The sequence below is a fragment of the Sturnira hondurensis genome, unplaced genomic scaffold (assembly GCF_014824575.4).
Source record: "Sturnira hondurensis isolate 20B ecotype Veracruz unplaced genomic scaffold, ASM1482457v3 Scaffold0013299, whole genome shotgun sequence".
In the NCBI taxonomy this organism is placed as follows: domain Eukaryota; kingdom Metazoa; phylum Chordata; class Mammalia; order Chiroptera; family Phyllostomidae; genus Sturnira; species Sturnira hondurensis.
The window spans coordinates 7,020,957-7,043,851 of NW_028085930.1; the positions used below are offsets into that span (position 1 = coordinate 7,020,957).

At 47.0% G+C, this 22,895-nt stretch overlaps 1 protein-coding gene across 4 annotated transcripts in view; it reads right to left on the minus strand.

Annotated features, from left to right (window-relative positions):
* Window positions 1–2,156: 2,156 nt before the first annotated feature.
* The window catches only part of ACP3 (acid phosphatase 3), a 40,610-nt gene continuing 19,871 nt past the window's right edge, over window positions 2,157–22,895 (minus strand). The window contains exons 7-12 of one of the 4 annotated variants that reach the window (XM_037061281.1): window positions 21,478–21,541; window positions 21,033–21,101; window positions 16,330–16,412; window positions 14,429–14,532; window positions 12,550–12,719; window positions 2,157–2,685 (exon numbers count right to left, since the gene is read on the minus strand). In XM_037061281.1, coding sequence (XP_036917176.1) covers window positions 2,567–2,685; window positions 12,550–12,719; window positions 14,429–14,532; window positions 16,330–16,412; window positions 21,033–21,101; window positions 21,478–21,541 — 609 coding nt within the window. In that variant the 3' untranslated portion in view covers window positions 2,157–2,566. Of the gene's footprint in view, window positions 2,686–10,976; window positions 12,199–12,549; window positions 12,720–14,428; window positions 14,533–16,329; window positions 16,413–21,032; window positions 21,102–21,408; window positions 21,542–22,895 lie in introns of those variants that run through there. The other 3 variants (XM_037061280.1, XM_037061282.1, XM_037061283.1) reach the window with 3 other exon arrangements.

Below are 22,895 nucleotides of genomic sequence, written 5' to 3' on the forward strand. Positions count from 1 at the left end.
AAATGCGGGGGAATTGAACCACTCCCTTGAAAAAGGCCCTGGGATGGCCTGGCAATTGTCTTGCAAACAGCATTCATCTTTGCATCAAATGGACCTGTCTTTCCTGACCCACCTGAAAAAGCCACTTTTATCAGCAGAAATACTTTCCTGTTGCAGTTGGATGGTTAACTTACTTCCTGAGAAATGTCACACTACATTTGTGCTCTCGGCTTTATCGCTGTAGACCATTTGTCACTTTGAATTTTCATGTGTCCTGTGTGAACACTGCCATGAAGTATGAGAAACAGTAACGGTCCATAGTTCTGTGGAAGGTAAGAGAAACAACTAGGTTGGGAGTGGAGTGAGAGTGTTCTTTACAGAACTGAGATGGGAGAAGGAAGAGAAATGGGGGTGTTAAAAAAATCTCTCAGAACCAGAAGAAAGTAGAAGTCCTCTTAGACACTTACAGTAGAAAAAATATGAGGAAAAGGAAGTGAAAGCTTTTACTTTTACAGTCTATCGACTCTGTATAGGATAGTTGTTGGCACCAAATACCTTAATCAACACATTAGGGTTGGAAAATTTTGCATCTAGGCCAGTGATGAGCAAATAGTAGGTCTTCCATAGATGTTTGTTGATTGAGTGAGAAAATCCAGGTCTTACGTTTCTATTCAGACTTCCGTTTTAAAGTTTCATCACTCATTAGCATGAGCTATTGTGGCTTCCTTACTGATATAGCTAGCTTCTTTATGGAGACAGAAATTTGTCCTTTGTTCTCACTGCTATAGATGTTTTTCCCTTTCCCAAGCTGAGAACGTAGCCAAATCGCCTGTGTGCCTCTTCTGTGCCAGCAGAAAGCAGCAGTTGCCAGGCAAGGGGAGGCAACCCCTCAGGCCTTTGATTGCAGTGGCCTTGGCTCAGCAAGAACATGGAGAAAGTGAGGATGATAGAGGTAAGTGCTTGGAGTTTAACTGGGGGAAGCCATGGAATCCCAGGGGAGAGGAAGATTTCTGAGACTAATAGATGGGGTAGGGTTCTGGGGGCCAGGGTTTTGTGCTGGTCAAAAATGCCAGCACTGCTTGTGGGTGTCACAAGGTGGGTGTCCCCTACCTCAGTAGGGGACTGGACAATGCCATGCTGGCGAACTCCAATTGTGTGGCCTTGGGAGCCAGGGCACCGATGTCCTCTGCCTACCTTCAGGACACCACATGATAATAGAAAGTGAGCTGGTTGGAGACCAGTGTGTACAGCGGCCTAGTGAACGGTTCTCTCATTCTTTCTACCAGCTACATTCTGGGGCCTTTAGCTGAACCTGAGAAGATGAAGAACACTGCCAAGGAAGGTGGTTAAATTTCTCACCCAATGCATGGTCAGAAGCTCAAGGAAGAATAAAACAGTTAAAAATAGATATCAGGCGCACTGCAATGGTACCATTCACGAAAGCGCTTGCTTGGACAATGACCAGTCCAGAGTACAAAATGAGAAGACAGATTGTTCACAGGGCCTAAGAACTAGATGTGGCTTCTATGTTCATCTAATCCAGACTCTTCATTTCTGGATTACAAAACCAAGGTTTAAGATTTCAAAAAACGTGTTCCTACTGAGCGCAGAGCTGAAGCAGTAGGTCTTCATCCTTAGTCTACTTCCCTGTCTGCCTTACCACTTGAGCAATTCAGATCTCTTTGTAGCAGTTAAAATCCATTATCATTTCAGCAGGGCCATGAATAGCCCTTATCAAAGTAAAATCTCTTAACTTTAAGATGAAATAAAGAAATTAGAACTTTAAAAATATCCAGCTCTGGTAGTTGATGTTAAAAAAAAAAACAACCCGTGGGTACATGGATTTCCTAATTATTCACCATCATAGAAATTGTGGAGAAATGGCCTGAGCTACAACTAAAGTAGTTGATATTATGGCTTCTCAGAATTAAAAAGTCTCTTTCTAAGGCATTTTCAAATACAGATATGTATATTGAGTATTGGCTCTCAAACCCTGGGAGAAGTTTCTTTTCCAGAGTGTATGTTTGTATTATACCTACTTAATGGCTGAAAAAAAAAACAGATTTATTAAACCTTCTAATGGGATCTTATATCTTAAGAATCCCCCTATTAGTTCTACTTCTAGTCTAATTCCGGACCCCCCCCACTCCCCGCCCGCCCCCCCTCCGCCCCCCCGGCCATTATCTAGTCTTCTTTGATCCATGTGTTTGCCACACCAGGTAAACTTTTTTTCTTTGCAGGCAAAAGTCCGAGTGAAATGTGTCTTCTCATTTCTCTCTGGACCCCTGTGCTAGAGAACACAGAGCGCAGAGCCTCTTTCCAGCCCAACGAGAAGCCTGCACTGTGATGAGGAGACCTAACTAAGCAATCTGGACGTTCACTCATCCGTCAGCCCAGCACTGTCCTCGGGTCCCTGGGAGTTCCTGCTCTGGGCAGACTCAAAAGGAAGAGTGTGGGTAGGAGGGTGGTGCCCCAGGGTGAGACTGTCCTCTGAGTGCTGTGTCCCTGAGAGGGGCTGCGTCCCTGAGAGGGGCTGCTCGCCATGCAGGAGGCTGGCCTGGCGCTCCATGCTGCTTTGGCTGTCTGCTCAGATGTTCCCGTAGTAGTCTCTCCGCGCACAGGGCCCGGATCGAATGAGTGTGAACAGCAGCACTGCCAGGATCCCAGACACCAGGAAAAAGGCGATGGCCAGGACGATCCTGAGAACTGTGGGAAAATAGCAGGAGCATCAAAATGTTAAAATTAGTGGATTCGAAAAATATGAAGCTCACCGATCAGTGTTGGGTTCTGCCTTACATGTAAATGTCAGTGGACTTTCTGAAGCAGCCTTGAAATCAGCGTGGTGTGGGGAAAAGAGCACTGGATTAGGGATCAGGAGATGACCTAGGTCCTGGTTCCAGTGTGACCTTTGACCTTGGGTCTCCACTCTTCCCTGTAAAGGGAGTTCTGGACCAGTGTTTCAGAAACACTGGCTAAAGTGATTCTAAAATCTTCTTCCAGGATTAACTTTATGTATTTTTCTATGGTTAAAATTATCAGTTGTTCTATAGTTAAAATTATTTTTAGCTGTTCATGGCCTCGGGGTCAAAGGAGTTTCTGAATACTTAAGTGCAATCACGGATTGGCTCTAAAAGAAATGGAATATCATCTTTCGGTCTTTGAATTTGACTTTTGGTAAATTTCTTCTAAAGAGGAAACTTGAGCACATGTTGACTATCCAAGCGTTTTTTAAAACAACTGTGTATGATTGCTAATCTGTACCTTTATTTACACATATCCCTTTAACGGCTGACCGGTCAGGGTACAGATACAGGGGGTAACTTTAAATGAGATGCTATTTATTATTTCCCCTGGACAGTTACCCCCTCCACACACACACACACACACACACACACACACACACACACACACACCCTCATCCACTGTAGTACATGCATCATAAATATCAGTTTGTACCATCTCTAAATGTGTCTGATTTTCACGGTAAAAATATGCGACTGCTCCTTGGCATGGGCACTGGGTGGGCAAACGTCTCTCCGGTCCTGGCAGCTCTGTCTGCAGAGCCCTGCTGCTCCTCGGAGTGCAGCTGAAAATCTCCTATTTCACCTAACTTATCACTGTGGAGATGATAAAAACGGGATGTGGAGAGGTGAGATAATTTGGCTAAGGTAAAGCAAGTAATTGAATTTGGGTTGGAACACATGGGGTCTTACCAGTTGTACAATTTTAAAAGCCATCTATTCACTAATGACTTCAAGTTTAAATTTTTCCCTGACTCAAGACTCGTGTCTCCAACCGTGTCCCTGACTGTTTCCCTGGACATGTTGTAGGCATTCCAAACTGAACTCCAGCCCCTGCGCAGCCCTACCCGCCTTCCCCGGCCAAATCTGTGCCTCCAGCAGCCTCCGTGCTTCGGGTGATGGGAGCCTCCTCCTGCCAGTGTCTCAGGCCAGAACCCCTGGGGTCTTCCTCGACTCCTCTCTTCCTCTCACATCCTGTACCCAGTCGGTCAGGAAATCCTGTAGGTTCCATCCAAAACTAAATCTGCAAACCAGTGATTTCTCCCCTTCTCTGCCACGATCCTGCTTTGAACCACCACCATCTTCTGCCAGGGTTACTACAACGCCCCCCGACTTGCCCCCCCAGCTTCTTTCCTTTCTTCCCTACAATCAGTCTACGTTTAACACAGCAGCCGAGTGACTTCCAGGCAAGTCACACACTCCTCTACTTAAGTCTGCTCATCTCACTGGAATGAAAGCCCGAGTCTTGGTGATAACAGTTTATGAGACTCTTTGCCCCTTGGCTGTATTAACCTTTTGGATTTCCTCTGCTGCCCCTCTCCTTTCCTTTATTCTTTTTAGGCCACACAGGCCCTCTTGTCGACCCTCGGTCCTGCCAGGCACCCCACCACCACCACACACACACCATGGGTGTGTGTTGTTACCACGGTCTGGAGGCTCTTCTCACGCATCTCTGCGTCAGGCAACGGCAGCGCCTGCTTTGCTCAAGTCTTACCTTCTCAGAAAGGGCTTTCATTTAAAAGTACAACCTTTATGCCCCCCCCCCCACACACCCATTTCCAGCCTGGGGCTTGTGATCTGCACCTTCTAAAGTGCTTATTTATAGTGTCCATTATTTACTGTCCACCCTCCTCTCTCTCTAATGGACTGCAAGCTTCATGAAGGTGGGGACTGTTGTCTTTTTGTTCATGAGTGTATCCCAAACACATAGAATGGCACCTGTACCATGGCAGGTGCCCAGTAAATATTTGTGGAATGTGTTAATCATCTAGAACACCTGGGCTCCTAACTCTCAGTCCAGGGCTTTTCTCATGATGTCAGGACGCCGCTTAGCATCATGAGAAGGTGATTATTAATAAAATTAGATCCTGGCGACTGCATGCCATTAGTAGTGAGGATGGTGTTAACGCAAAGTTGGGGGAGACTAGATGGAATTGAGGGAGAAAAGGACCATATGGAGACGAGGGAGGAAGGCAGAGACTAACAGAATGTTCATGACCGACTTTCTGTATTTGGAAATTATTTTCGGTGATGTTGGGGGGGCTATGTTGTCCTGGTGGTTCCCCGGACTCCCTCTCTCCTTCCTTCATGCCTCCCTAAGGTGTGCAGTGGGCACCCACCATGGGCCAGGGCAGCTGTATGAAAGGTTCTGAGGTCCCGTGGTCCCTGCTCTTGAGGAGATTCAATACCTTGTGAGAGGCTCAGAGAGATGATCATGAGACAGTGTGAGGAATAGTAAAATAGGGGTGCGAGAGACATGCCATTGGGACAGAGAGGACGTTGCAATCAACACAAAGGATTCTCTTCAGAAGAGAAAGAGTTTGGAAAGCCCTCTGAGAAAATGGTAAAGTTTGAGCAGTCCTGTGAGCTAAGTTAGGTTTTGCTGGGAGACAGAACGAGCAGCACAGAAGCAGGTTTGGGAGGCAGTGAGCCAGTGCGCGTGACGGGAGTGGAGGTTTGGGGAGGTGAGACCAGAGACGTGGGTTGAGGTCCAGGTTTTAGAAGCTGTGGTTTGCCGGGGGGAAAATGGAAATCACCAACAGTCATTACACATGGATGTGACATGGCCTCATTTGTGTTAAAAAATAAAACAAAAAATGAACCAACCCAAAATTGTGGGGAAAGATGCGGGGTTGGAGACACCATGTGCGTGATTGAGAGCTGTTAAAATGACTTTGACAAGACACCGAGCTATACAGCCCTGAGAATGCGGATGAGGGAATTCAAGAGATACCTCTGAAGTCGGATTGGCAGGCTTTGTGATGAGTGAAATATACTGATAAAGAAGTTGTGGTGAAGGTCACCCTGTGGATTCTACCTTTCATGAATGAGAAGAAGACTAGGGTGTGAATTGAGATGAGAAGCACATTAAAAAGGACCAGTTTGGAGTAGAGGAGATAAATTTTGCTTCACATGCAGGACTGAAATAGGTTATTGTCCTGGTAGAGATGACCAGTAGGCGGCTGGAGAAAACAGGTTTAGAATTCCACATACAGATGTGGAAATAAGGACTCTAGATGTAGGAGATGGGGGCCTGGGTGGTCCTGGCTTCTGCTGAGTGTGGAACAGGAGAAACAAGGATGGGACCCTGGCACGTGGTCATGCAGGAGTTTGGTGGAAGGTCTTAATCCAAGAGAAACCGAACAAGGAGTCTGGGAGCAAAGGGAAGACTCAAGGGATTCTCTCTCCCTCTTTCTCTAGTTCATTTTCCAAATTATATGTTCCCTATACTGTAAAGGATTTGGGGGTTTGACAGAGTAATGTCCTAGAATCTTGAAAAGAGAGCATGATGAACTACATCTTCCTGTGAAGAGGTCTAGTGCAGGTAATGACTGGGAAGATATCCTTCAACAAGGAGACACATGACGGCTGCTCAAGGCGTGTGAATTGGGACTACTTTTTGAAGACAATTTTGGCAACATATATCAAGAGCCTCTCCCTCTTGCCAGTAATCCCCAAGACCCAAGTTCTAGATCTATTTCCCCCCTTTGACTACGTCTGCCTTTCTCCTTCACTCACCTTGGATTAATGCAACAGCCTCCCAAGGGTTCTCCCCGCCCCCAGTCCCACCCCTCTCCTATCTGGTCTCCTTTCTGACGCCAAAGAGGTCTTTCTCAAAGCGAGAAGCCAGTCACATTCTCTGTCTTCTGCCTGAAACCTTCAATGGCCGGAGTTACTCAACCCGACCTCTGAGTCACTTAATGCCTGCCTCTCCAACCTCTTGGTATTCTCACCAGATACACCTCTTCCATTTTCTAAAATGCCCCATGCTTTCAGCCTCGGCTTTTTACACATGTCCTCTTTTGTCTGTAACATTCTCCTCTCTCACCTTCATTCACCTGGTTAATGCCATCTTTCCTTTAGTTTTCGGTTTGAACACCCCCCCTCCCCCACTCTGAGAAGGCTTCTAGGGGGCCCTAGGCTAATTGCCTCTGTATGTCCTTTATTATAGTACTCACTACAGGGGGCACTGAGGGCTCGTTTAGTTCTGTCTTCTGCTCCTTCTTGCCTGCTTCCCACTCCCCTGCCAGCCTACAAGCTTGTCCTGCTGCTGTTTCCTCAGCAAACTTAGTGCCTGCTACATAGATACATACTGTGTACATAATAGGTAGTCAGTGTAGATCTGTTGCTTGTTAAATATTCATATACTCAGACCCACTAATCCTATTTTGGGGAATCTGTCTTAAGGAAATGGCCCAGCAGACAGTGTGGGACGGAAAGGGACTGTGAAAGAGTGGAAATGTGGTATTGGAAAGAGTTAGGCTTGAACCCTGACCCTACCACCTGTGGCCTGGGGTTTTCTGAGGTTCAGTACTCTTCTCCACAGACTGGGGGGGATGTGAGGTTGACGGGGAAAGCAAAAGAGCCGCTGGATCAGGCGCTGACGGCTCTCAAAAAGGAAGTTTCCAACACATGTAGGAAGGATGAACATCATTTCACAGAAGAGTTCAGGAGTGAGACGGATAGGAAAAGACGGAGGCTGAGCACGGAAATCACTAGTCTGAGAATGTTGGGACTGCAGAGGGTGCGAGGGAGCAGGCCCCGGAGGGCGCTCTCTGGCCAGGGAAGATCTGGGCACTGTCACCGTAGCAGGGAGGGAGTCTCCTCCTGTGGAACAGAATGCAGCTGGGAGATGCACTGAGGCCCAAGGAGACCCAAGGGCTGGGACCACGTGCACAGGGGAGGAGCTGGGCTGCTCGGGGAGGAACACGTTTCCCTGACAGACAGTAGGAAAGGCGGGTTAAAGCCGCCGAGACACTGTATTTTCCGTGGATAATGCACACCCATGTTTCTGGCCCAAACTTTCAGGAAAAATACCTTTTGTTTTACTTTTTAAATTTAATTATGTGTTTATATCTTGATACTTACTTTTTGTATTATAAAGGAATTTTAGCCCTTATTTTTGAACATATTATGACACAAGAAATTTCATGTAACAAATAATCACAAAACACGAGAACAGATATGAGGTGTTTCAGGTACTACCCATGTATAATGCACAACCTTATTTTTCCCTAAAAAATTGGGGCAAAAACATGTGCATTATACATGGCAAAATACGGTATTTTGTGCCCCTGACAGGAGAACTTAAAAGGGTTCTCAGTGGATTAGGTTGGTCTTTTTAGGATACCTCATAAGAATTAAAGAAGCCAAGATGGAATTAGAAATTTCAGAAAAATGGCGAGGCCTTTCTGGAGAAAAGAGGAAAAGCGTCCACTAAGTGTGAACACACGCACCAGGCGGGGTTGAACGGTCCAGCCGAGGCTGGAACTGAAGTCTCCACATTCATAGTCCAAAGTGGCAACAATGGCTTCCGCTTCACTCACAGATCAGAATGGAGAACCCGTGGGTTCGGCCTGGTCTAGGGCGACATATTGGCGTGGCAGCTAGGTATGAGATGGAGCATTGTTACGACTTCCGAACGGCCTAGGCTGAGGACGGGAGTGGAAGTGGGGAGTTGGCATATGCCAAAGCAAGTTCCCAATGCCTCTTATGAATGATGAGATATGTCTTGGGAAACTGATGAGAATGGCAACAAGGATGAGAAAAAAATTACGATCAGATGGGCTCATTTCTGGGGTGGGTGGGGCACTGGGATGGGGTGTCATTGAATGGGGCCTCTAGACAGCAATGGGGAAATGAGAGAATGCCAAGGCGACTATGCTGAGAACAGAGGTCAAATAATAGCACAGGCAAGTCGATGTGTACATACTTATCACCAGTGACCGCACCTTTACAGCGCAGTCGTGTTTGAGGCTCATTCACAGCTTCTCTCCCTCATTTACCGAACAGCCGAGTCCAGGCTCTGACCCCTGAGCCCAGCCGTGAGGAAGTCAGGCTGGGTACGGAGGGCTGAGCATTCATTCTGTTAGCAAATATTGGTCGAAGAGACCAGGTTCTTGGCGTTGTCGACTGCCTGGAGGTTCAAGGAGTAGAAAGGTATGGGTCCCACCTTGAAGGCTCATAGTTGACTCTTGGGTATGTGTATTATGTGCTGTAGTTTCTCAACTTTACAAGGAGTGTTAGGGAAACGGGAACTGCCCACGTTAAACCTCCTGCATATGAAACCACGGGGGCATGCGAGAGGCAACCACACATTGATGTTTCTCTCCCTCTCTTTCCCCCTCCCTTCCCGTCCCTAAAAATAAAGAAGTAAAGTCTTTAAAAAGAAGAATTAACTGGAGTTGGAATTTGGGGTAGGGGTTGGGAGGCTGCTAGTGAAGAAAGTCTGATTGTGTAGCAAAGTTTTGGAACTAAACAAAGAAGCATTTTCTAAAAAAGAATTTTATTATTTTTAAGTAGCACAGTGTGGAACTGAGACTTCTCATGAATTTTCTAACAAAGGCTCTGGTTAATTTAAGTGATATGAGAATGAGACTAATTGGCCTACCAGCTGAAAACACCGCCTACAGATGTGAGGAGGATTTCATGGGTGGGAAAGCCCTAAGGTGCAGGCTTGCCAGGCATTCTGTGTACCTAGAATATGTCTTATTTGACGGTTTTGTCCTGCTTCCTGTACTGGCTTTCCCAGAGCACCCTAAGTGTCCTTAATTTGGCCTTTTAAAACATAAATTATAAAAATTCAGCCATTAGAGCTATTGATTAAATTTATCTGGGCATCCTGGACTTCTGTTTGCCAGGTGTGGTGGCCCTACTCAGGAGTCACTCAACCCCGACAACCGTCCATGATTCTGCAGTCTCTACTGAGGCAAGTGACCCCCCAGCCCAGGGGACAATTTCAGTCCCAGAAATTCCCCCACATGAACACAGTCTGTCTCCCTGAAATGTCCACCTGCTGCCCTTAGCATCCCTGTACAGCACAAACGCAATCCACTTGGCTTCAGTAAGTTCCAATATCAAATTCACGTTGTTGAAGACCACCTCACATTACAGACTCTTAATACACACATCCCCCCACTGGTCCGTCTGAGCGGGCCCCCGTACACCATCCCCGAGTGACCTTTCTATCCCCATGTTCTGCTGCCTAATTATATGTCACTGTATATGGCCCTCGACTTGTTGACAGTGGTGTTTTGAGGAAAAGATTTCTACGAGCATAATACAGGCAGATTTGATAAGAGGCGACAGATGAGCTGTGGAGGATGAAGGAGAGGGTGGGGTCAAAACTGGCTCCCAGGTTACTGGAGACTGCTGCTAATTAGGGTGGAGTCTGCTCTGGCAGGGGTAGCTGCATTGGTGAGAGGGCATCACCCCCAAAGGCCCAGGTTGTGGGTTTGATCCCAGGTCAGGGCCTAGGCAAGAATCAACCAGTGAATGCACAAATAAGTGGAACAACAAATCTCTCTCTCTCTCCTTCTCAGAGTAGGCTCAGGGAGGAAAGGTAACTAATCACACACTCACACAAACACACACACACACTGAACGCCAATCCATGCCAGGTGCGGGCACTCCCAGGTGCTGAGGACAGATGCGGCAGAGAACACAACACATAGAATCCTTGCTCTTGCGGAAATGACATTTCACCCCTTTCGAATGGGCCTCTGGAAGGAAACCTGTGGGGACCTCTTTGAACCCTGAATCTTTGGCAGAGTGAGTCCCCTACCCTTCCCAGCTTCAAGCCGCTAGGGCATTTGACATGCCTGTCCAGGGCCTCCCACCACTCCATCGGACCCCTCCATCCGAACTGACTCCAAGTGGGTCAGTTGTCACCTCCCGCCAGAGTCCTTCTCTGACACTCCCACTTCTCAACCTCCGAACCCAGGGAGCTCTAGTTCCCACAGCAATGCCTGTAGTCCTAAAACACAAACCCTTGCCATTTTGTACACTCTGTATCTCTTTACATCCCACTACACTGCCAGTTGCTCAAGGACGTTTTCTTAGCAAGTTTTATCTTAAATACACGAAGGAGAGCCATCCATCAGTTTGGCCTTTCTGCAAAGTAGAAAAGTCCAAACTGAGTCCGTTTTCAATGTAAAATGTTAATTTAAGCCAGGCAAAATCACTTGACTGTATACATTTTTCCTCCTTTTACATTAAAATAAAACCTCGAAACAAAAAGAGTCCCTAAAATCGGTCCTCCAGGAATTGTATTATAATTAAACACACATACTTTTCAAAATTCATGATAAAAGAGTGATGGTGTTGAACTTCCTAATAATGGCTTTATTCACTATTTTACATTTGACTCACTTCTGGAGGAAAGTTGCATGCATGGAGGAGAAAGAATAATTGGATGGTAGCTGCGAGGCCAAATACTTACTTGGGACAGAAATAACACAAACAAACGTGTCCATCCCTGTCTCCTGTGAGTCACCCCATGGCCAGAGGGGGCAGGGAATGGCTTGGCTCTGGACTCTGGCACCCAGAAGAAACGGTCTCTAGAAACCACGTCCTCTTTAGCCACCAGGGTAACGTCGTTCCCTAGACATACGACATCTGCCACGTGGCAAACCTACAGGGCCCTGGAGAGCTGTCATTTGCACAGGATTCCTCCCTATATAGAGAGTAGTTTCATCAGGACCTGTGAGTGTTAGGTTTTCTGAAGACACCAGAGTCCAACCCTGACACACTGCTGTCGTCTTCAGAACCGGTGTCACAGCCACGCCTTCAACATTTCGGCAAGTTGGGGCCATGGAGGCGTCCAGGACCTTCGGACGTTTCTAATTTCGTTCCAGTTTGGAATGTGTCATATGCTTCCTCCCTGAAACCACCCCCACACCCAGGAGCTCTCATCACTGGGGCTTCCAGAGCAGCTGCACTCACACCGGGCTCCCACCGCTGACGTGCTGTGCCTGATCGTCCTGTTCTCAGCAAATCACTTATTTGCTCTGGTGTGCCTGTGCCAAGGGCCTGCCACATGTATTAGAACTTAAGCAAAGTTTCCTGGAAAGTTTGCTTTTGGTGTCTTCCAAAGTAACATGAGTTTTCCAAGTCCGAAGGATACAAAGAGGTATTTATTTTTCAGCTCTGTCACCCAAAGCATTTTAACAGAAATTTGAAAATATAGGGTCAGTTTCCTGGTGTAGAAGATTTCTCCACATCTCTCTATTATATCTCATTTCTTTGCTTCTTGTGAGAAGGCTGGAAGGAAAGGGTCCATTGGTTTTTTGCTCATTAGCCTAGGATTCAAGTCTTTCCACCTTGGCTCTCACTGAGGTTGTGGGTTTTGTTGGAAATCCATTCCACTTCAGACACTTAAAGAACAGCCTCCTTCAATTCTGCTAAAACATCTTGAAATCTTTAAACAACAAAAGGTCCTGCGTGGCTGACCATGTAGCTCATGGTGGCCCCATGAACTTTGATCGAAGTTTTATCTCTGATTATGTTTGGCCTCTATGCCCTCTTATACCAACACGGAAAAAAAATCAAGTCAAGGTTTATGGCAAGTAGGGGCGGGGCCCGGTAGAGACACGGGAGTTGCCTGAAGCAAGGGTGCCTGAGGCGTACCCTTATCTCCCCAAAACTATTTCTATCAGATCTGGGGGTAATGGCCAAGCTATATTCTCCAAGCACTGCCCACCCTAGGGAAGGGTGCGCTGCCCCGGCTGCTGGGCTCCGCACGCAACCTAATTCAAAACGTCCTTGGTACCTTTGTGTTTTTTTGTGATTCTGCACTCCGCGGACCAGTCCTGGGGGATCACGGGGGCAACCAGCTCAGAGAACTTTGTCAGAGGACAGCTGGGGGTGCAGCCCGGCAGCGTGAGAGGATATGGCTCGTGGTGCGTCTCGTTCCGATAGTACATCTCTACCAAGTACTGCCTGGTGGGGGAAAGTGGGGGACAGAGCTCTGTTAGTTCCGTGTGGTTGAACTGCCACTAAGTTGTTTTCTAGCTGGCCTGTGACACATCAGCTGAGGGACTAGTAGAAGAATGTGTGGGAATGTGTAGATTTTAACCAATGTGGGGGTGGAAATGGGGAGACTGGGCAGGAGGGCAGATCTGGAGGGTAAAGCATTGCGGGGCCGGGTGTGTGTGTGTGTGCCCGCGGCTGGTCTGTTAGATGACCAGGGGCAGAGGTGGGGGGACCAGGAGACTTACTTCATCAGAGAAGAGGCTGGAAGGCCATGGCTGGAGGAGCTGGGGTGTTTTGATGAGTCTTTGGGGAGGAAATGGGGGGCAGGTGGGGTGTGGGGGTTTCTTTCTCCTGTTCTTCCCTTTTATGCTTCTCATTTGCTCCTTCCTTTTCTCTCTTTTTATCTCTCAGTATTTTTCAGTTTTTCCTCTGAATGAATCTATCTCCCCTCACCTTAACCAGGCCATAAACATGGAACTGCATAACACATAACATGTGTGATTGAAAATACAGTGAAGACTTTATCAAAATTATAGCTCAGAACGAGGGAGTGGTGACATATTCGAGTTCTCACATTCTCTCATAGTGAAGAGGGCTCTCTCCATTCTTGATTTCAAAAACCAGTGTGCTGTTCAGGGAAGGTCCGTAGGCCTAAACCAGTCTCAGCAAAGCTAGTATGAGGTGCTTGGGAAAGTTGTTTGCCAAAGAGGAAGGAGGGAAATTCTAGCAGGATTTAGTGGTTTTTTCGAAGGAGATGGGGAGAGATAATAACTGCACAATTGTTTTGGATGTTGTTATAGACAAGCCTGTTGAAACATAACTTAAAAAGCTATATAAACAAATATTCACTAACAAGGTGTTTTTAAAAACTTCCTTAATATGTAAATCAGTACTTACTTACATAGTAGGGCGACTTTTCCCATGACAGTATTTTTATCTCGAGATGATATGGCCAAGGTCAAAGTCCTTCAAAATTCGTGATTCCCTTTCCATACAACGGAGTTGTGGCTGGGAAGTGGCTACATTTCCCAGACCCCCCTGCGCCTCAGTGGGACCAAGTAACTGACGTTCGCTGATAGACTGTGAGTAGGAGTGACGCGCCCCTTCTGGGCTGAGGGGGTTCCTGAGCAGGTTGCTTTCTCACCCTCTCGTTCCTTTTTGCAAGCTTCCTGCCGATGGACACAGCCCTCTGAAAACCCGTGGGTCCAAAAGATAGAACCCTGGCTCCCTGAATCACTGTGTGTGACTCACACCACGAGTCGGCCCCTACGGGCCAGGAACATCCATATTGAACTGACAGCTGAGGGAGAAATAAATCTCCATTAGGTTAAGTAAGCCTCTGAGAATGTGGGGTTCATTTCTATTGCAACTAATGTTACTCTCATTAGTTAATATATCTGGTAAACAGCTTTAGGGGATTCGAACTTGGCTCTCATGGTGAAGACACAAGTTAAGGTGCATACAAAAGTTTGGATAAATCGTTTCATAAATTGTGAAAATGGAAAAAATAATATTTTTGATTTAGTGAGTTATTTAATATTGCACAGGATTTTAAAGTTTATGTACCTAACTAAAAACTAAATATTTTAAGAATATAGTCAAGCTAATAATAACAATAATAACAAGACTTCAGATCCAGCAATATTAATTTTGAAAAGCATCTCCCAGGCACTTACCCATCCTCAAGGTACAACTCCATTAAGTGGCAGGAAGCATAGGGAGGAAGGATGCCGTTGTAAACATCTAGCGCCATCTGCAGGCCACTCACAGTTGTGTCATGCTACAGAGATTGGAAAGAAATTATTTTTTATCTTTACCTCTGGTTCAGACTTACATTCAATAGGTATGTATTAATTACGTGTAGAGCACCATGATAGTTTGTGATTCAATTAAATTTCCCATGCCCCCAGTGATTTAATAAGTAGAGAGGGGAAAGAACTAATTTGGTTGAGCATCTGCTGTGTGCTAGGCAGTGAGATTTGCATACGTATCATTACTTCCCTTTAAAAGATGAAGAAATGGGCCCAGAGAAATTAGCAACTTGTTAATGTCGTGTAATCCCAAACAGAAGAAAGCACATTTAACCAAGTCTGGTGATTTTCTTTCCCATGCCTGTTCCAGTAGCATCTCTGTCATTGATTTTCATTAAGTTTTAAAATATTTTGGAACACATTAATGCTAGATTTTTTGTGTGTGTGTATAGACTAAAAAAACCTGTGATTTTAAAATTGGGGAAGGTTACTATATGAGGTAATAAATGTTTGGGGAGGATAAGACATAAGGCAGCAGAGTGTGTAGCTTAAAAATAATTGTTCGGTGTTTGCCGCGGAGTGGCTGGGAGGCAGTGGGGCTGGTTTTGTCATTGGTTGTCTACCTAACTCAGGACATCCTCAACCTCCATACACGGCAAATGCGTGTAACACTTGTTTGCCTGAACTATGTTGCCGTGTACACATACTCAAAAGGTGCGAGAACTGTTTTACTGCAGAAAGACATGGCGTTCCAGACACATGGCTTCCCTGAAGTCACATGAGTTACAAATAGAGACCAGATTAGAAACTACAATAGGGACGGAAGGAGACTTGACTTGGGGTGAAAACCCTCAATACAATATACAGATGAAGCACTGTATATCTGAAACCTATATAATTTCATCAACCAATGTCACCTCAATAAAGTCAATAAAAAAGAAGAAACTGGAGAAACTCATGTGATTGACTTTTCCGGCTGTCCTCTCTCCAGAAAGCACTGTGCTCCTGAGCTCTGTCTCTAGTCTCCGAGTGTACCACTTAGAACCCCTGGTGATAAACAGGGTTCCCTGTGTCCTCAACCACCTCCTCCCTCTCCGTGCACAATGAAAACATGGCTTTCTCCAGCCAAACCACAACCGAGAGACCCTCTGTTGTGGGTGAGAGACCCTCTGCAGACGGTGGGTGGCAGACCGAGTCACCATTCTATGTCCAGTTTCCCTGCTCATTCCCGATCCCTCGGGCAGGCATTTCAGGGCATGAGCCCTGCAAACTCGCCCCCAACTGCGTTTCTCCCCGTCTCTCCTGCCCCAAGACGGATCTCTCTCTCTTTCCTTCCTGAACCCGAATGCAGCTCTAACTTCAAGCTGCAACTCCGTTTCCCTTTCCCTGTTCCTTTGCCACGTGGGGTTTTCTACTTGGATGCCCCCTGGGCATGTCAAACCCAGATGTCTAATTTGTCCATTCCCCTGGCCCAAGACCATTGCTGTTCATGGTTCCAACTTCCTCCTCGTCATCGAGGTTTGAAACACTGCCTTTATCTGTGGCTTTACCTTCCATGTCATTACCCTCTACCCACATCCCAGCTCCAGAGGCACCAAAGCACCAGCTTGTGTGGCGCTTCTGTATTGCTTTGCATGGTGTTTTTATGTGTACTCATCTTCTTGTTAGTCTTACAGCGTCAACTCCTCCAGGGCCAGAATTACATATTTAGTTTTAAAAGCTTTGTATGGATGATGTCTACTGTCTCCTGCACAATAGGGAAATAATGATGAAGAGGAGGCCCCGCCCCCAAGAGATTACAAATGGAGTGGAATCAAAACACTTACAGCAGAATACATGACAAGTTTTCTGTGGTTCGATGGCTGAGTAGCCCTGTTCATGTGTTGGAGGATCTCACCGACCAGGACACCTGAAAGAGATAGATGAACCGTGGAGCTGGATCATACATGGGCTTCTGCTTCAGTTAATAAGCTGTCAGTGAATTCATACTTACTGATTCTCTCTGCCACGATCAAGACTTTAAGAAGAAAGGGGAAGAACTAATTTTGGTTGAGCATCTGCTGCGTGCTCGCAGTGTGACTTACATACGTTACTGTCTTATATCCTGACTTGTACCCTTTTCTAGGTGGGGAAACTGAGGCCCAGAGTCATTAGTGCCCCACACGGCTGGGGAAGGAGAGCCGGCCCGGCATGCCGGGACTTGACTATACCAGATTTTGTTAACTCGGGTTAGGAGGCTGAGGAACACGGAAGCCATTTCAGATGGCATTTTTTTTTCCCAGGGTTGTTAGCCAATACTCTCCTCCAGGGCAGGCCCGAAATGACAGCAGGACATGTACTTCTCTGCCTTCACCTCCTACTTGCACTCTCCGGCAGCTGGACCTGTTTGAGACGCTGGGAGAAAGCAGCCCTCCAGTTGTCTGTACTGTTCCTGGACTGTTTCCTGGGGACCATTTCTGCAGGTTCCTCTGGATGCCACTGTTAGGAGGACCTCGAGCATCTCCAGCTTTCACGTGTCTCCAGAGATGAGAGCTTCTGCCCCTTCACAGTTGTTGCTCCTGAGGTGGTGAAAGGCAGGTGCACAGCCCAGTCTTGACCTTGTCTGCAGACTCTAACCGGCTGAGGGGTCCCTTGAGGTGCCAGGTGCTGTTTGGGGGACATGTTGCATCAGGGACTTCCACCACCATCACTGGAAGACCCTTTTTGTCTCTCTTGGTGGTCTCTCTATTACACATGTGCTTGCTTGTTTTGAGATTGACCCATTTTTTCTTTTCTTTTCTTTTTTTTTTAATGAGCAGGACATTGCTGTTAACAGACACACACTGAGCAGTCCCAATAGGCCAGGTACTTTGCTAAGTGAATCAGACACGTTTCCTGTCCTCGCAAAACTCACAAAAAAGTAAGAAGACCCTATATCTGTCTGTATACCAATAGGCACAATGAAGGATAATTACAGAGGGAAGTGACCTGCTCTCTGTAGACGCTGGGCCTTTGACTAAGAAGAGAGGCAGCTGGCTGCTCCCTCTCCAGCAGGTCCACATCTCTCTGTCCCAGGGAAGGCTGCCTTCAGGGAGCCCTTTGCGGACTTCAGCCTTATCCTCAGGCCACATCGGTACTAAACCCTGTGGCCGAGTTTCTGTGAGTCACAACAATCTTCATCAAGTTGACCCTTGTCAACAGGTGCTTCTGCAGCAGCCTTCAGTGTTGGTGATGGAATGATACTAGTTCTTGGTCTGGGGTGATTGCCCGCATTGTTTTAGGAGAAACTAGGGGGACCTATCACTGGTATCCCCAGGCTCTGGCATCCCAGTAATGATGTTTTGTAGGAGAGGAAAACCGAGACCCAGAGCGGTTCAGCAGCTGGTCCAAGATCACACAACTGCGAGCAGGCAGGCTGAACATCTCTGAACCCAGCACGTCCTACCCGAGAACCCGGGCTCTTAGTCATTAGGCCATGCGGCCGTACAATCCAGCTCCCGAGATCCTTGTGGCACCATTTATTAAATCTGCATAAACTAGACACAATGCTATTGGCTGGAAGACATAAACACCACTTCCCTCACTCTTGGGCTGCAGCATGGATCAGCAACACTCTCCTGTGAAGGACCAGGCAGTGACTACTTCAGGCTTTGTGGGCCTGCCACAACGGTGTGCTCTTGGGTGGAGGCACAGAGGCAAAGACACAACCTAAGAATGAGCATGCCTGAGGTGCCATGAGATTGATTCACAGAAAGTAGGCAGCAGGCTGCATTTGGAAATGCAGGGTGTGGTTTGCCAGTCTCTGGTCTAAAGCAAGAAGAGGTTTCCGTTAACACGGATATGACGAGCCATACATTTCTAAATGCACTGTAGGGATTTTCTCGTGTGGTTGGGGGAAGGGTAAGGAGGCTGTCACCCAGCAGCGTCACCCCTGAAACTAGTAGAACAAAAAGTTTTGGTGAAGGTCGGAAGATGCCGGTCAAGGTCCTGCTGTCCCCATGGGCCTCCGTGTCACTCAGACAATACGTATTTTCTCTGTGGGATGGCGTCCAGCCTCTGCATCATGAGACAAGCCTGTTGCCGACCAGTCTTTCCTGCCCGGCCAGGTTGGCACAACAGACTGAGCTTGTGCTTCAGCAGCTATCACTCAGGAAACCATTTCCTGGCACATCCACAGCGTTGGACTTCCTCCAGAAAATAGGGCAGGCGCATCCACATGAGGGCCAGCCCTTAGAGTCCAAGGCCGAGAGAACACCTTGGGGAGGGACTCTAATAGACAGAGTCTTGTTCAGCACACACATGGCGGAGGGGGGGGAGCGGGGGGCCTCAAAACTNTCCTCCAGAAAATAGGGCAGGCACATCCACATGAGGGCCAGCCCTTAGAGTCCAAGGCCGAGAGAACACCTTGGGGAGGGACTCTAATAGACAGAGTCTTGTTCAGCACACACATGGCGGAGGGGGGGGGAGCGGGGGGCCTCAAAACTGAGACCCAGAGAGGGGAAGTGGCTTCTGTGAAAAACAACCTCTAGTCACCAAATGAAAAAAGAGAAAAACAGGAGCGAGCTGTTAGGATAAACCCCATCTTTTGTTCATAGACAGACCACTGCAGCTACTATCAGGCTGTTGACAACTCCGGCCAGGATTGTCTGCTCTTTTCTCCACCATCTCTTGCTGCTAGAAAAGTGTTTCTGCGACTTTAATGTACAGATGAGGTTCTTAGGCGTTTCATTAAAATGCAGATCCTGATTCAGCTGGTTTGGGGTGGGCCCTGAGGCTTCACATTGCTAGTCAGGTGATAGCCGATGTGGCTGGTCCCTGGGCTACATTTCAGCAGCAAGGGCTTACATTCCCCAGCCCATTGTGACTGGGTTGGAAGAAATAAATCCAGAGTCCTGCCTCCACCGTCTAAAGGGGCTTGATGTTGAGTCATAACGTTGGCACCTGGTGGTCCACGTGTGAGGCCTGGTGCTTACACAGCCTACGGGCCCCGACTTTTCACCCTCTGCATCGTTGTGTTGTTTAGTACGTGAGGCTGAGCTGCCTCCTGGCCTCCATCCTCACACACCGTCTGTGTCCTGCCTGGAAATTCTCCCCGACAAACCAGACCCCATTAAAGACTCATCTCTGGATCTTCTCCCTTCCCCAAAGCTGGCTCTTGTCGCTCTTGCCCTTAGCAAGGGGTAAAGCCTTGCAAGCTTCTCTGAGGTCTGCCTCTGGGCCGTGTAATCAAGACTTTCGTAACAGCGGGCCTGCAACTTCATTACATCATTAATAGCCACTGTCCCAGAGTGTTTGCCACAAGCTACTTCGTATGCCTCTCCTATGGAGTTGCTCTCGATTATCCTGACTTCAGATACCTCATTAGCTTGTTGCAATTCCTGTTTTTCTGGTTACAGCTTCCCTCACTCCTTTGTAGCTACAACTGACTCCTCTCCTGGCTGGTGATTCGAATCCTTTCTGCAGCGATGCAGCCCTGAGTGAACTTTCGCCCCGTCTGGTCCAACCACCAGGATGCTTTGCCTCTGTGTATTCCCTACAGGTTCTGCTGACCTTGTCCCGACCCAATGGCGCACAGTCTGGCCGTGGCTGGAGTCCTGTTGTGACTGTACTGTTTCCCTCAAACTGTCGAGAGCATATGACTTGAAAGACTTCCTGTGGCTTAGAATTGCTTCATTGTTCTGTCGACACGACACAATGGACCTATTCTTGTTCCCCATCCTTGGTTTTCATGCCCACACTAACAACACCTGAACGTGACACACCCGCTGGTGCCTTGGCCTGCCTACCCGATGCCCCGAGAGGCTGTGTTCAGCCCCATCCTGGCCCTGGCTTCTTTCTTCCACCCGCCTCTCACGATTATAAGGGCTTGGCATCCCCTCACCTGGGTCTGCCTTCATCATGATAGAATTCATCATCTGCTACGAAGGGCCACATCTAGTTGAAAAGAGGCATCACCGAGAAATAAACACTTTTCCACACCAGTGGAAAACTTAAGCTGAGTCACAAGCTTGTCAATTGCCAACAGTATTAACCTGCAGGGTGTAATTGGCCTGCAAAATAGGTTTTATTAACTTTCGCAATAGCTGCCATCAAGGGTTTCAGGAAAACAGGCTGCTTTGGTCATACGCCCACTTGAATAATTCATGCCATAGGCCATCAGACATTACTGGTTTTCATGGGGCTCAGATTCAAATCCTTGATTCTTTGATGATCTAAAGAGGATTATAAGTATCATTGACCTTTAGCCCAAAGCTTTCATTTTCCAGAAGCCAGAGTGGATAATACTGATAATTATAATAACACAATGTTTATTGCCAGTGTATTATGTACCAGGTAGAATTTATTCTAAACCCTTTTGAATATTTGTTCATTTGAATCCTTACGACCTACAAAGTAAATGTTATGATTATCCCCATTTTGCATGATGGAAACTGGTGCGAGAGCAGGTACGTGGATTGTCCAAGGTCACCTGGTGGTTACTGGTAGGACTCAGAGCTCCATCATGGCACACAAATCCAACGGCTGCACTCGTGGTTCGATGTGTACTTACCCCCCTGCAGTCGGGATTTCTCTTTCTGTTTGTGAATCCCATAGGTGGACAGGAGGGACAATTCTGATANGCCCAAAGCTTTCATTTTCCAGAAGCCAGAGTGGATAATACTGATAATTATAATAACACAATGTTTATTGCCAGTGTATTATGTACCAGGTAGAATTTATTCTAAACCCTTTTGAACATTTGTTCATTTGAATCCTTACGACCTACAAAGTAAATGTTATTATTATCCCCATTTTGCAGGATGGAAACTGGTGCGAGAGCAGGTACGTGGATTGTCCAAGGTCACCTGGTGGTTACTGGTAGGACTCAGAGCTTCATCATGCCACACAAATCCAACGGCTGCACTCGTGGTTCGATATGTACTTACCCCCCTGCAGTCGGGATTTCTCTTTCTGTTTGTGAATCCCATAGGTGGACAGGAGGGACAATTCTGATAATTCCTTCAACTTCGTCATGGTGTCTTCTGTGGCCCAGGAGGGCAAAGTGAAATTGTGGGCACGCTGCAGCCAAGAAAAGGGAAGAAAGCATGCGTTTTTGTTTCTGACTGCCCTCTTTGTAGGCTTCTGAGCATCTTCCACCCCACAAGAACTACTGGGTCCAGGCTTTCTTGTCCTGCCACTTCTTTCCAGGAAAAATCTACTTTGTGGAAAGTCGTGATATTGGTTTTCAGAAGAATTCACAGAAATGAATTTGCCCCTTCCTACCATGTCCATAGCTTTTGGCTTAAGTCTGGGTGAAAAGATGATTAATATTTTGCAGAGTAAGGGTGGGGTCGAGCAGGAATGTACCTTAGTCTTTTATGAAAGATTTAGAAATCTTCCTATTGACCTGGGGGGGAAGGTAAAGCTGACAAGGTTAGATGATATTTCCTTAAAAGGTGAACGCATGGCCTAGGAGGACGAATGGGAAAGGTCATATATTTCTAGAGCCTTCAATAGCGTACTCCACTGCCACCAGCTTCTAGGGCCCCGACTCCCGAGGGCCACCTGCCGCTCCCACACAGCAGGTGCTTGGTGAGCTTTGTTGCATTGATGACCTAACCGCACACGTACAGCAGGGCAGGTAGAGGCCTTGTGCCCATGTCTGTGACCTGCCGTGAAGTTAATTCAGATGGTCCCCGTTTCAAAGGCAGGAGATGGGGGTTATGGGGAGTGGAGAGAGAGAGAATGAAAATGGAGATCTATGAAACGTATGTAAACAAGAGAGGAAGAGGTGAAAAAGAACCACACACCATGACTACATTGTGGAATCGCTCAGATCAAACAGTAGTAAGGAAGAAAGAAAAGAAAAATCAAGACTGGAATCAAAATGTGGGCTCTTTTCTCCATGGAAGTGTCTTTGATAATAGGCTAACAAATCTTCCTTGAAAGAGATGATGACAAAGTAACAATATTAAGGAAGTAATGTGTACTTGGGTCAATAAACTTTGACATGGAGGGGGGCAAAGTATGTCACTGCTACTGAGGTGGAACTATGAAAGTAATTGCTGACCCCCAGACACAATGACCTCAAAATCGGGAGCGGTGGGAGTCACGTGGGGGGTCAGAATTTTGCCCCAGGATTCAGTGAGCTGGTCGGAAACCAGGACTGCAGAGTACCCCTTTCGGCCAGTAGGTGGAGCATGGTGCGTGAGAAACACCATGTGCCCTTGAAAGTCATTTACCTAGCTACAAAAGGTATTTCGTATGCGTTATACAGCGAGAACGAGATCCTTTCCTAATAAACCATTTTGAATAGCTTGGTTTAAAGTTGATTTGCTTGTTCTTATATCTAGAAATTGGATAATCTTTTTTTTTTACTGTACAATAACTTTGTGTTTTTTCATTAAAATCCCTGACAGGAGCCCAGCATTCC